General features: G+C 56.7%; 1 protein-coding gene across 1 annotated transcript; it reads right to left on the reverse strand.

Annotated features, from left to right (window-relative positions):
* Positions 1–98: 98 nt before the first annotated feature.
* On the reverse strand, positions 99–6,361 carry KLHL40 (kelch like family member 40). The gene is made up of 6 exons (XM_028518829.2): positions 5,107–6,361; positions 3,690–3,850; positions 3,344–3,451; positions 2,986–3,171; positions 1,502–1,648; positions 99–653 (listed from the first exon to the last, which is right to left on the reverse strand). The coding sequence occupies exons 1-6, from the start codon at positions 6,265–6,267 to the stop codon at positions 542–544; spliced, it is 1,875 nt and encodes a 624-aa protein (XP_028374630.1). The 5' UTR covers positions 6,268–6,361; the 3' UTR covers positions 99–541.
* Between the last annotated feature and the right edge of the window lie 7,544 nt (positions 6,362–13,905).

The following is a 13,905-nucleotide window of genomic DNA, read 5'->3' on the forward strand; positions in this document are numbered from 1 at the left end:
GGGGTCAAGCCCTCAGGTGCCTGCAGCGTGTGGAGGAGACACCCACGTGGAGGGCCGAGACCACCAACCTGGGTACCCCAAAAGCTGAACCCCAAATCTTCAAACTAGCTGATCACTCTCTTGAAGCACCTGCTTCCAGACCCTGAGCGGCCGATCAGAAGGCACTTTATTCTTCTCATGAAAGAAGACTTATCTGTGCTGCAGGGAGCTCTTGGTGGGGCACTCCCCCTGTGACAGGCGAGGACCGGCCCCTGTGGGGAAGTGGCTGGCACACGCGGCCAGGCCGCCTGGGGGTGGGGCAGGGCCAGGATGCAGCCTGGGATGCGTCCTTGTGTGTCTGGCTCGAGGACCAAGAACACGGGCGGGCGCCGTGGAGACACTGGAGGAGTTCTTCGTCCCTGCTCCGAGGCCAGGGCCGGCAGCGTTACCTTCCGTGACTGAAGAAGATCCAGGGGGGCTCGGGCCCCTCCCAGCCTCCTCCCTGGAGCCCCCAGAAGGCCTGGCCCAGGAGGGCGGTGGGGTACAGGCCCTCCGGGGCCGGTCACATCTTGGTTAGGCGCAGCACGTTGAGCCGCACAGGTACGAAGGTGGCGCCGTTGGCGTAGGCGATCTCCCGCAAAACACCTTCCCACTTCTTCTCGTCCTCATTATATCTGGGGGGGGGGGGGGCCGCGGGCAGGGACATGGAGCTTGGTCAGCAGAGTTCAGAGGGAGGCCCAGCAGGGAGAGGTGGCTGGGAGCAGTAGGCCCACCCTTGAGGAGTCCTCCTGGCCCCAGCTCTGGAGAATGGTCCACTCCTGGAGGGGGTCCCCACAAGGCCCACCCCCAAAGAACAGCCACCGCACAGTCCAGGAAGGGCCACCTCCCTCCAGCAAAGTCTACTCTACCTCTTCCCTGGAGGCGTAGAATTTCCCCACCCAGCCCTCCAAGAAGTGCCGCCCCCACCTCCACTCTCCCGGCAGCACTGCCCCTGGGGGCTGTCTGTCTGCGGCAGTGGGGATACAGGAAGGTTCGGAAGCTGCCCCAAGTGGCCGAAACCTCTGCCCTCCACCCCCAGGAAGGACCAGCCATGGAAAGCAATGGCTCTCCAAGGCTGGGGTCCAGCAACTTCTCAATCCTGGCCCGGCGCTCCCCCACCCCTGAGCATCCAGGAGGGAAGGGAGAGGGAAGGTCTGGCCGCCTCTCCAGGGCCCCTCTGCTTTGGGACCTGTTTCCTGTGGGTCTGCGCCCTAAGCTTGGGGTCAGCTCCCGACTGTGACACTGTTGGGGTCCCACAGTGGGGCATGGTGTCCTGTGTGCAAGCTCAGGACCTTCCCAACCACACGAGAGGACCAGGGCTGAAGAGGGGCTGCTGCTCCCTGTCTCCTGGGACTTGCGGAAGAGCCACAGGCTCTGGCCCCAGATGACCCAGTCTGCCGGGGGTCCTCCCTTGCAGCCACAGGTGCTGTGGGCCACCAGCCTTGCTCCTGACTCCGCCCTGCCTCCCTGGGGCCCGGCTCACCTCCAGATGTCAGTGAGCTCTGTGGGGACCAGCTCCCCGGACTCAGTCTCCAGAGTGGCGAAGCCACCGATGGCGTACAGGGTGCCCGCCAGGCTGACCAGGCTGATGGAGCTGCGCTCCTGCGGGAAGGCCTCAAAGGACGCCCACCTGGGGGGTGGGGTGAGGAGGTGAATCATCAGGGGGGCTTCAGCAAGCCCAGAGCCAGGCCCACCCTGCACCCACAGCCTCAGCTGCACCCCCTTGAAATCAACTGCCCCCCAGGCTTGCGGGATCTCAGCACAACCTCCTGTTTGGGACCTGCTCAGGAATGTCCACCTGGGGCCCCTGCCAGGGCCTCAAGGTGTCCCAACGCTCTTCCCCTCCCCCTTCCCGCTGGTCTTCGCTTCCTTCCCCATCCTCTCCGCCCCTCCCACTTCCCTCCACTGGCCCTTTGGCATGCCATCCAGCCTGCCCCAAGATCCATGGTGGATCTATCTCCCCGGTGTCCCTCTCACTCCTGACCCAGCTCCCACTGGCTAGCTCAGAGGCCATCGAGCTCCCGACCCCTTGGACTCCTGCCCGGCCCCCTTCTCCCTCCGTCCAATCAGTCCCCTCCCGGCTCCTGTTGAAACCTCCCCTCCACCATCGCAAAGGGCTGGCCCGTCCCCCACCACCACAGGGCTTGGCAGTCCAGGCCCAGCACACACGCCCCTTGCATTTTAACATGATCCCCAGAGATCCGTGGGCACGTGACAGTGTGAGAAGCCCTGGCCTACAGCTTTCTGCAGGGCACCCCCTCTGCCCCTTCCCCTCTGCAACCCCATCTCTGGGCCACCAGCACGTCTTGCTATGAAGCAGCACCCCTGCCTCCTGGGAAATTCCTGACGTCATCTCTGCATCAGCCGTCAGGAGGCCTCTTAGTAAAACCCACCAGAAAGAAGCATTGCATTGCCCTCGGGCTAAAGTTCTCCGCTGTGGCCTCTGCAGCCCCAGTACCCGCCTCCCCACCTCCTTCCACCCTCCACACTCCCTCCAGCCAGAGCAATGGCCTTGGCCGTTTGGTCCTAACTGCCTCAGCGCCTACCTTCCTTTGCCTGGGCATCCTTCTCCCACCCCAGCGGTTTTCTTCCTGACCCCCCAGGGCCAGGCAGCTGGGTCCCCGCTGCAGCCCCAGTCCCAGGCCAGCGCCTGGCGTGAGTCTCTGCGTGAGAAACCTGGCATCTTGCACCCCACCCCCCAGAGCTCTCTGCTGCAGGCCAGGCTGGCCAGAACCCTTGGCCGGCCTTGGGGGGAAGCCCACCTCACTGCTGATCAGGGGCAAGGGGCTATTTCTGTGCTGATGTCCAGGCTGAACTGTGAAAACCCAAGGCAGGGGCTATGCTTCCCTCTGGGGCTGACCCAGACAGGGCCAGCACAGCCACACAGCCAGGGGTTACAGTGACACCCTCCGTCCCTGGCTGTCCTGCCTGGGGCAGGGAGGGGAGACAGGAGTCAAGGGGCCGTACTTGTTGTCTGGGATGCTGTACACCTCCACTGAGCTGGTCAGCCCCGTGTCTGTGACCCCAGCAGCCACAAAAATGCGGCCATCGTGGATGGTGGCCCCGAAGAGTGACCGAGCAGTCTGCATGGGAGCCAGCTCCTTCCACTCGAACTTCTTAGGGTCGTAGACGCACATCTTATTCAGGCACTTCCTGAGGGGTGGGGGGCGGTCAGTGAGAGGGAGGAAGCAGGAGCAGAGCCCCCCCTCCTCCCTTGGCCCCGCCCCTGAGGCTGCATGCCCCGCCTCCCTGGGCAGCCGGGGCAACACCGCTCCGGTCTAACCTGCCGCCCTGCTGCTGCGCTCACTCCAGGCCTGAGCCTCACCTGTTGCTGCCTTTGCCGCCGATGACGTAGACAAGGTCCATGTGCGAGAGCACCGCGTGGCCGTACACCGTGTAGGGCAGCGGGTCCGATTCACCCCATTTGAACGACCTGGAGGGGGGAGGAAGAGGGTGAGCGCACTCAGCCCCTGTCCCTGCATCCACCCCTCCCCCAATACGTATCCCATATTCGGGGTGCACTCGGTAGATTACCGGAACTCCCCAGGCCTCTCATTTCTTCGCTCTCGTCCCACCTGCCAATCGTGCTCCCCTCTCCTCCCTCCCCTCCCGGGTCTGGGCCTCCAGGCTCCCGCCCACACGGGGCGGCCCCGCCCCCTGCCCGCGCTCACAGCCTGTCGTAGCACATGACCGAGTCCAGGCTGCGTTCCCCGTCCTTGAGCTCCCGGCCGCCGACCACGTAGATGGAGTTGAGAGCCTCTCCCAGGCCGAAGAGGCAGCGCGGCGAGGGCAGCGGCGGCATCCCCAGCCAATCTGGGTCCAGGTGGTCAAACTGCGGGCCGGGAGGGTGGTGCAGTCAGCTGCCGCCCCCATGCCCGCAGCTCCAGCCCCGGCGCAGCCCCTCCCCGCCACCCTGGGTCACAGAGAATTCCAAGCCTCCAGGTAGGGCCGGCAGGGCCCGGAGGTGGTGTCTGGAGACAGCGCCCCTCCTCCTTTCAGGCTGAGAACAACCTAGCCCGGCAACCCCCGCCCCCCCCACGCCTCCTGGCTTCGGAATACACAGGTGCCGTAGGTCACCATTACAGCACCAGGACGGGCCAGCTCTGCCAGGGCCTCTGAGACCCACCCCGTCCCCCTGCACGACCAGCCCAAATGCAGCCAGTCCTGCCACTCGCCCCTTAAAACCTAGAGTGTACGTCTGCCGCCCTGCCCACCTGGATGGTCCTATAACAACAACACTAGTGGCTGATGTTTCTGAAAAGTTTCCTGAGGGCTGAGCCCCGCATGGATGAACACCTCATTACACCCACCATTTAACCTTGAAACGACCTCATCAAGCAGGAAGAATAACGCCCCCATTTACAAACGGATGCCCAGAGAGAATCAACCATGTGCCCACTTGTGCTGGTAACTGGTGGAGCTGCCCCCACCTCCCAGCCTCATCCCGGCACCAGGCTCCTCCTCACCCCTCTCGCCCCTGGCCTCCCGGAGTGCAACACTCCCTGGGCTCCTTCCCCACCCCACTCCCCTCCAGGTTTCCACATTCCACCCACCTGGCTCACACCTACATGGTCAGTCACTAGGAAACCATTTCTGCCCTCTGAGATCCCACTGTCACACTACAACTTGGACTGGGCACCCTGCTCTACTGGACCTTCCGGGGCCTCAGTTTCCTCATCTGTGTAATGGGAGGACTAGGTAGGATGGTCCTTTGGGACACTGTCTTCCACACTCCAGTGCCCGCCTCCGCTAAGGCCCTGCCCAGAACCGGCTCTGACCTGGCTCCTCCTCCACGCAGTGCCTGACCCCGCCCCCTGTGCAGGGCTAGAGCCCCCAACACATCAGACCATCTTGGGGCTGTCCTTCCCCCAAACTGAGACACCAAAGTTAGGTGGCTCGTTGTCCACTGCCTGTGACTATCTTGAGCTTTGAGGCAAGGGCCTGTTGTTGAACCTCCCTGGTCTACAGCTCACCCTAGACCAATGACATTGACCAATGAGTAGACACAGGTCTCTCCTGGGCCTCAGAGCTGACCCCAGTGCCCAGCACCCAGCGCTGGCCACCCCCCTCCCAGGGCTGGCCAGGCACCTGCAAGAAGTAAGCACTCATGGGGTCCTCTTTGTTGTCCTCATTGTAGAAGAGGCCCCCGGCCACAAAGACCTGGTTCTCCTTCGTCACCAGGCTGACGTGGTTCTTGGGGATCTGGGCGGAGAGGGAGGCGCAGTAACACTCGTTGGCCGCCGGATCGTAGGCCACGGCGCCCTCCTCACTGATCATGAAGATGAGGTCCTGCAGGAACATGCCAAAGCGCAGAGTGTCGTTGAGGATGCCGGGAAGGATACGCTCCTCCTCCTCCTCGTTCTCCTCCGCCTTGGCTTCACCCGCGCCCTTGTCAGTCGCCTTGGCCCCCGCTGCCTCCTTCCCCTTCTCCTTCTTCTTCTTGCGCAGCATGGTGATGCGGCCCTCGTGGGCATCCTTCACCATCTGCACCTTTCGCAGCAGCTCGGGCTGGGCCCGCACGAGAGGGTGGCGCTCCACGCGGCTCTCCAGGAAGGCTCGCGGCAGCAGGCGAAAGCGCACGCTCTCGAAGACGGTGGGCAGCGCACGCTGGCGCTCGGCCTTGGCCTCGGCGTCGCCGCTGGCCGCCCACCGCATCACCGCCTCAAACACAGCCTCCTCCTTCTCCACGTTGAGACCGTCGCTGGAAATGATGGCAATGAGCTCATCTGCCGAGAGCCCGAGGAAGTCATTGTCGCGCGACACGAGCGAGAAACGCGCGCAGATGAAGTCCCGGGCGGCCACGGCCAAGCGCGCACAGTCGAGCAGGAGTCCCAGACGGAAGACCGCCAGGCAGTTGGAGAGACACAGGCGCTTCTGCAGGAACGACACGCAGATGGTGAAGATGGACGGGATCTGGAAGCGGTGCGCCGCAGCGAACAACTCCTGCACGCTGGCCTCATCCAGCGAGATCTCTGACGTGTACAAGTAGTGCAACACCTGGGCCACCACGTCGGGGGACACCTCCTCCAGGCGCAGCTCGCCCGCCTGCTCCGGCTCTGCCAGGAAGCGCGCCCGGAAGTAGGGGCTGCAGGCGGCCAGCACCAGGCGGTGGCACGGGAACTCGCGCTCACCCACCCGCACCACACAGTCGAGGAACTTGCCGTGGTCCAGCATGTCCTTGAGCCCGTCCTGCAGGAGCGTCTGCTGGTACAACCGCTGCTCCTCCGCCTGCTCCAAGCCCAGTGCCATGGCGGGTGGCCTAGGGTGCAGCGACCGAGGGTGCCAGAGGCCTCCTCTCCACTCCCTGCTTTCCTGCTGGGTCGTGCTCGGTCTCCGCAGCTGTCTTCTTGGGGCTATATATAGAGGTGGGCCCCGCCCTGTAAGGAGAGCTGCCTGACCTCCTGCACATGACGCAGAGGGGACAACTGGGCAGAGGCCCCCTCCCAGAGCAGCCTTGACTCAGCCCCTGGGGCTCATGGGATGGGAGTGGGGTTTCTGGGCCTTCCTGGAAAGATGAGGGCTTCGCTGCCTCATTTCTAAATGGGGCACAGGACGGCTTTGACTGCGTTCCTTGGTTGGGCAATGCTCCTCGGTGGAGGGGTTGACCCAGCCTCCGCCCCTGACATCAGGGAGGGGCAAGAATGGGAGTCCCACTTCCCCTGTCTCCCTGACTTCACGCCTTCTGGGTCTTTCCACCAGGTGCCTCTATCTTCCTCTCCAGAGTACACCTCACTCCAGCCACCTCTGGATGCAGTGTGCTTGGGCTCCGTGCTCAGTGAACTTGAGCGTGGCATCCACTCATGGGGGACCTTGTTGTCCCACCTTTAAAATGAAAAGGTCTGTCCTGGCTGGCTTAGCTCAGTGGATTGAGCGCGGGCTGTGAACCAAAGTGTCGCAGGTTCGATTCCCAGTCAGGGCACATGCCTGGGTTGCAGGCCACAGCCCCCAGCAACCGCACATTGATGTTTCTTTCTCTCTCTCTCCCCTCTCTCTTTCTCCCTCCCTCCCTCCCCGCTTCCCTCTCTAAAAATAAATAAATAAAATCTTTTAAAAAGAAAAGAAAAGGTCTTTCCCAACTTCTGCCCCAGCTCAGATACCCTCCCACCACTGTGCAAGAACGTGCCTTAGGTGGACTAGGTGACCGCTTTTCTGTGGAGCCTGGGGCAGGGCAGGTCCCTCCGTTGAGCCTCAGTTTCCCTTTCTACCCAGTGAGGAGGTGGAGGGCTGAGACTCGGAGGGCCGCAGCCTGTTCTGCTGAGGTTCGGAGCCACTGAGGTTCTGTGTTCCTAGGAGCACACAGCCACAGGGTTTAAACACTGGGAGGTATCGGACATGCTGGAAGATGGATTTCCTAGAGTTCCACTGTTCTAAGTGTTCAACCCCCCCGCCCCCAGGTTTTAACATACCAGGGGAGTGACATTCTGGACTTCAGTGTTCAAACAGTGACACCCCAAGAGTTTAATATTCCAGGACTTCGCTGTCTATGCTCGTTGGTCTTAGTCCGTTCTTGGCTTGGCCTGAGCCTGCTTGGCTTGGCCCGCCTGGCCCTGGGGCCCCTGTCCCCTGTCTACAGTCTAGGGGACCAGGGTGGAGACCCAGGGCAGCCAGGCCCTACGCCCGCACTGCTCTGGACTCCTGTCCAGCCCCCCTTCGCACACACGGCAGCCTCTGCCACCGAGATTAACTTGTTCCCAGCGTGCCGGAGGCTGCAGCTGTGGGTTAAATTTAGCCCCCTGGACACTGGCGAGAACTGTTACGGGGCATTCTCCCATCGTTCCTCTGAGTCACTTGTTTATAATCTCGGGCTCTGGGGGTGGAGGGATTGGAGAGGGGACCTCAGGCTGGGCCAGGACTGAGTCACCACCTCCCCTTTTGTGAGCTCAGTGGTGTCACTGCCTGTCCCTCCTGAGCAGTGCTTTTGACTGTTGTTCGGTCACCCCACCAGCAGGTCCCAGAGGACACAGCACCTGGGAAGGTCCTGGAGGCGGTCCTGTCCGTCGTGCAGAAAGGACAAGGAGGGCAAGCGGTGGGCCTCCAACCCAGCCCTGGAGCACAGGGCCCTTCCAGCAAGTCCCATCGGGACACAAGGCTCGGAGAGGCTCCGCGACTTGGCCAAGTCACACAGCTGACAAGTAGCCCGGTCAGGATGCAAAGGGGACCTGCCTACCTCCGAGGGCTTACGGCTCCCCGCAAATTAGCAACAGCAAGACCAACATCAAAAAGGTCCATTAATCACAGTCTCACTTTCCGAAGACCAGTACAGAAGGTACTGAGTGAACAATGAACTTATATTTACCAAGTGACTCCACGATGTATTTTTAGATTATGATGAATCCCATAGTGCTCCCTCCCTACCAGGCATTCCACTAGAATATATATATATACACACGGTTCATTCATTCACGGAGCATCTACTGGGAATTCAGCAGTGAGCGCATCAGGCAAGACTTCCTGTCTTCATGGAGCTTCCATTCAGTGGGGGGTGGGGAGAAAGACAGCAAGGAATAAATAGTTATACAGCTTGTCCGCTGGTGATAACTGCTCCGGTGACAAAGAGCAAGAAACAGAGTGTGGGGAGTGACAGATGGAGGTGGTAACGATGTCAGGTGGAGTGGGCAGGATGGACACGACATTTGAGCCGTGGGAAAGGGGGATTCCCGGCCAGGGCACCGCTGGAGCAAACGGCCTCACGCAGGAAGCTGCCTGGCTCCTCCCAGGAACAGCAGGAGGCTGGTGGGGCTGGAGCAGCGAATGGAGAGGTGAGGCTGGGAAGATGAGGGCAGGGAGGAAAGGGTGAGGGGGCCGTGCAGGACCACGGGCCGTTTCCCCCTCCGTGACATGGGGAGCCGCTGTTTATGTTTTCATTCTAATTAGGGCAAATGCGAACACACACAAGAGTAGAGAGACCCGTAGACTGACCTGCTGTGTACACATCAGGCACTTCAACAACTGCCAAGTCATGGCCAGTCCTGTGTCACCTCTGCCACACGCACTCTGTGAGCAACCAGGGAGACTCCGAGGGCTGGGTGTGGGCGTAGAAGACAGAGGGAGACCTCGTCCCTCCACCACTTTCCGTTGAATCAAAGGACAATGCTGTCTCGCTTCATCCTTTTAATTTTCACTCGTTTGATCTTCACACCCAAATCATGAGGTGGGTATTAGACATGGACATTTAGATAGCCAGCAAATAGGGATCAGTCCTACGTTGTGTTTAAATAATAAACTGTGCATATGGAAAATATACGATTTGATAGGTTTTGACGTGTGTATATACACCTGTGAAACCGCCACCACAATCAAGGGAGAGGACATATCCATCACCTACATGTCGCCTCATGGGGCTGGTGACACTGGGCACCTGGCCTGGGGGACCCCCTCTGTTCTCTCAGGCAGCAGAAACAGAAACAAGTGGCAAATGAAGTTGTCATTGGAACCTCAGCCCACAGAAGTCGACCTGGGCCTGCTGGCTAAACCTAAGCAAGGCAACTGCTTGTTTAAAAAAAAAAAAAAAGAACCCAGAGTTTTCTAACATAATAGCCAAGATATCCAGGATGCAATAAAAAATCACCCGTCATGATAAAAACCAGAAAAGTCATAACTCCAATGTGGGAAGAATCAACGGACAGCAACACTGAGGCGAGTCTGACTTTGGGACCATCTGCCGGGGGTTGTAATGTGGCCGCGGTGACAGTGCTTCCACCATGAGTCACACGGCCTCTCGAAACAAGTTTGTAGAGATGGAAAATCTCAGCAAAGACGCGGGAGTTACGCAGAAGAACCAAGTGGAATTATAGAACCGAAGAATGGAATAACAGCGGTAGAAACGTGCTGGGTGGGCTCAGTAGGACGGGGTGGTGGGGGGCGGCAGAGGGCAAAGGCAGTGCCGGTAAGGACAGATGAACAGGGCGTCCCCGCTCTGAAGCACAGAGGGAGCGTGGAGTGAAACACAGAACCTGAACGGCACCGTGGGCCCTCGAGACAAGAACAAAGGCTCCCACGTTGGCATCACAAGGCCCCAGAAGGAGAGGAGAGGCTGAAAACGTCCAAAATCTGGTGAAAGACACAAACACGCAACTTCAAAGAGCTGAGCAAACCCCACACGGGATCCACGCCAAGACACATAAATTAAACTTCCAGAAACTGAAGACAAAGAGAAAAAAACGTGAAAGCAGCCAGATAAAAACCACACAACCCCGATAGGGGAACACCGATGCAAATGATGGTGGCTTTCTCACCAGAAACCACGGAAGCCAAAGAAAGTGGCGTAACGTGGCTTAAGAGCTGAAAGAACTGAAAATGGTGAATTCTGTATGTGATGAAGCCGTCTTTTAGGAATGAAGGGGAAATAATCCCAGAACAAAACAAAACAAAACAAAACAAAAAGAACAAATAAACAAGAAACGTCTAGAAACTAACACATGAGTTTGGAAGGTGCAAGAAGAATACACAAACATCAGCTGCATTTCTACTCATTCATAATGGACATGTAGAAACCACAATGTAAAACTTACCAGCATTTATAACCCCTCCAAGGAAAGCGCAACATTTATGAATACGCTTAACAAAATGCATACAGGCTCTGTGTCCTGAAAATCACAAAATGCCAGTGAAAGAAAATCACAGGAGACCTAAATAAAGGGAGACACGTATTGTGTTTGTGGGCTGGGAGATTCAACACAGTCAAGATGTCCATTCTCCCCAAATGGAACTACAGGTTTAATTCAGTGTCTTAGCAAAATCCTAGAAAAGCCTTTAATAGGCACAGACAAGCTTATTATAAAATCCATATGGAAAGGCAACGGCTGCAGAATAGTCAAAACAATCTCAGCAAAGAAGAGCAAAGCGGGAACGATCGCTCGGCCTGATCGCAAGTCCTCCTGTGTAGTCACAGCACCCAGGACTGCGTGGCGCTGGCTCAGGACAGACACACAGATCAGTGGGACAGACCAGAGGACCCAGAAATAGATCTAAACGTGCCCAACTGATTTTCGACAAAGGTCCAAAGCAATTCAGTGGAGGAAGGATAGACTTTTCTTTTTTTTTTTTAAAGAATGCAACTGTAATGTAGTGTCATACATGCTTCTTTTTTTTAAGATTTTATTTATTTATTTATTTACTTTTTAGGGAGGGAAAGGAAGGAGGGAGAGGGAGAGAGAGAGAGAGAGAGAGAGAGAGAGAGACATCAATGTGCGGTTGCTGGGGGTTATGGCCTGCAACCCATGAATGTACCCTGGCTGGGAATCGAACCTGGGACACTTTGGTTCCCAGCCCGCACTCAATCCACTGAGCTACGCCAGCCAGGGCCAGGATACACTTTTCAATAAATAGTACTGGAGCATAGAGGGGGAAAAAAATCCTCGACCTAAATCTCACAGTTCATCCAAAAATTAACTCAAAATGGATGGTGGACTTAAAATGAAAACCATCTGAAACAATGTTGAAAAAGAGGAACAGAGCTGGAGATCTCGCACTTCCTGATTTCAAAACTTACTGCAACACTACAGAAATCAAAGCTGCGTGGTGCTGGCCTGCAGACAGGCCCACAGACCGCTGGAGTAGAACAGAGAGCCCAGAAATCACCTCTCACGTGTATCGTCCGAGGATGTGGGGCAAGTGTGCCAACACCATTCGCTGAGGAAGGGCAGTGTCTCCAGGAGTGTTTGGGAAACTAGATATCCGTGTGTAAAAGAATAAAGTTGTCTTCCATCATTGCAAAAACTAACTCAAAGAGCTAAAACTACAAAACTTTTAGAAAACAGAGGAAGGGCCTGGCTGGCGTAGCTCAGTGGATTGAGCTCGGGCTGCGAAACAAAGCATCGCAGGTTCGATTCCCAGCCAGGGCACATGCCTGGGTTGCAGGCCACGGCCCCCAGCAACCGCACATTGATGTCTCTCTCTCTCTCTCTTTCTCCCTCCCTTCCCTCTCTAAAAAGAAATAAATAAAATCTTTTAAAAACTCTCTTAAAAATAAAAAAGAGAAAAGAAAACAAAGGAAGAAAGCTTCATGATATCAGACCTGACGATTTCCTGGATATGACACCAGACACACAGGCAACGACAAAAAACAGATTGGGCTACGTCTCAACTGAAAACGTTTTTACGTCTAGGGCAGAGCGGACAGAAAAGGCAACCCATGGAATAGTAGAAAACATTTGCAAATTATACATCTGATGAGGGGTTAACATCTAAAACATAAAAAGAACTCCTGAAACTCAACAACCTCGAACCACCTGATTTAAGAATGGGCAAGAGAATTGCATAGACATTTTTCCGAAGAAGATTGCCCAGTGGCCGATAAGCACATGAGAAGATGTTCAGTGTTACCCGTCACTGGGAGAGTGTGAGCCCAAACCCCAGGCGACCACCTCACACGCCCGCTGGGAAGTCCGCTGTGGAGGCACGGTGAAACAGCAGGTGCCGGCGAAGGTGTGCAGAAGTCGAAAGCCTTGTGCGCTGTCGGTGGGACTGTGAGCAAGTGGTAGAGCCACCATGAAAACCAGGATGGCCACTCGTCATAAAATTGAAAATAGAATTACCAGGAATCCCCTTCTGGTTACACACCCAAAGGTACTGCAAGCAGGGTCTCAGAGAGACGTGTACACCTGCGTTTGTTGCAGCATTATTCACGATAACCAAGAGGTGGAAGTAACCCAAATGTCAACAGACAACAGACAGATGAGTGGATAAGTAAAATGTGGGACCCACACATGTGCAATGGAATACTATTCAGCCTTCAAAAAGGACAGAGATTCTCACACACGCTGTACCACGGAATAAACCTTGGGGACAGTGTGGGAGTTGAAATGAGGCCACCACAAAAGGACAAAGAATGTGTGATCCCACCTACGTGAGGTATCCAGAGTCATCAAATCACAGATGCAGAAAGCGGGGTGGTGGTTGTCGGGGGCTGGGAACACGTAGGGGGAGCAGGGGTTCAGTTTCACCACAACCTGATGAAACCACAACGTGATGGTTGCACCACAATGCGAATGTGCTTCACGCACTGCCTGTGTGCGGCCTGTCCTGGCTGACTTCCTAGCCACGACTCCGAAGGCCACATAACCGGGGGAGGGGTTGGGGGGGGGGTCCAAGGACACCGCCAAGCCAGGGGCACCTGGCTTCCTAACTCCCTGAGCCCTACTGTGCCCGAGGCGGAAGGAGACCCAGCTTTCTCCAGCAGGCCAGCACGGCTCGGCCCTGCGCTCCAGGTCTCGGGGTGTTAGTGAGCTGCTCCGTCCCAAAGAGCGAGGCTGAAGAGAGTGAGGTGACGCCTTCCGTGGTGCCCGCCACTCACGGCCAGAGCCACCCACGGGCCTCTGCCTCCCGGCCTCACATGGCACGTGCCCAAGGCTCTGCGGAGGGGAACTGGGAACTACAGCTGGTCCTTGAACAACTTGGGTTTGAACTGCATGGGTCCACTTATACACAGATTTTTGTCAGTAAATACATACCGTTCTATAAATGTATTTTATAATTTTCTTTTTTCTACCGTATTTTACTGTAAGAATTCAGTGTATAATACATATAATATACAAAATATGTATTGATTATTAGTGGCAAGGCTTCCTGTCAACAGCAGGCTGATAGTAGTTAAGTTTGGGGAGAATCAAAAGTTCTATGTGAGCCCTGGCTGGCGTAGCTCAGTGGATTGAGCGCAGGGCTGTGAACCAAAGTGTTGTGGGTTTGCTTCCCAGTCAGGGCACATGCCTGGGTTGCAGGCCACAACTCCCAGCAACCGTTGTTTCTCTCTCTCTCTCTCTCTCTTCCTCCCTTCCCTCTCTAGAGATGAATGAATAAAATCTTTAAAAAAAGTTATATGTGAATTTTGACTGCCTTGCGTTCGGTGTCCCTGACCCCCGGTTGTTCAAGGCTCAACAGCACTCTGAC

This window comes from Phyllostomus discolor, chromosome 7, assembly GCF_004126475.2.
Source record: "Phyllostomus discolor isolate MPI-MPIP mPhyDis1 chromosome 7, mPhyDis1.pri.v3, whole genome shotgun sequence".
NCBI classification, from domain to species: Eukaryota; Metazoa; Chordata; class Mammalia; order Chiroptera; family Phyllostomidae; genus Phyllostomus; species Phyllostomus discolor.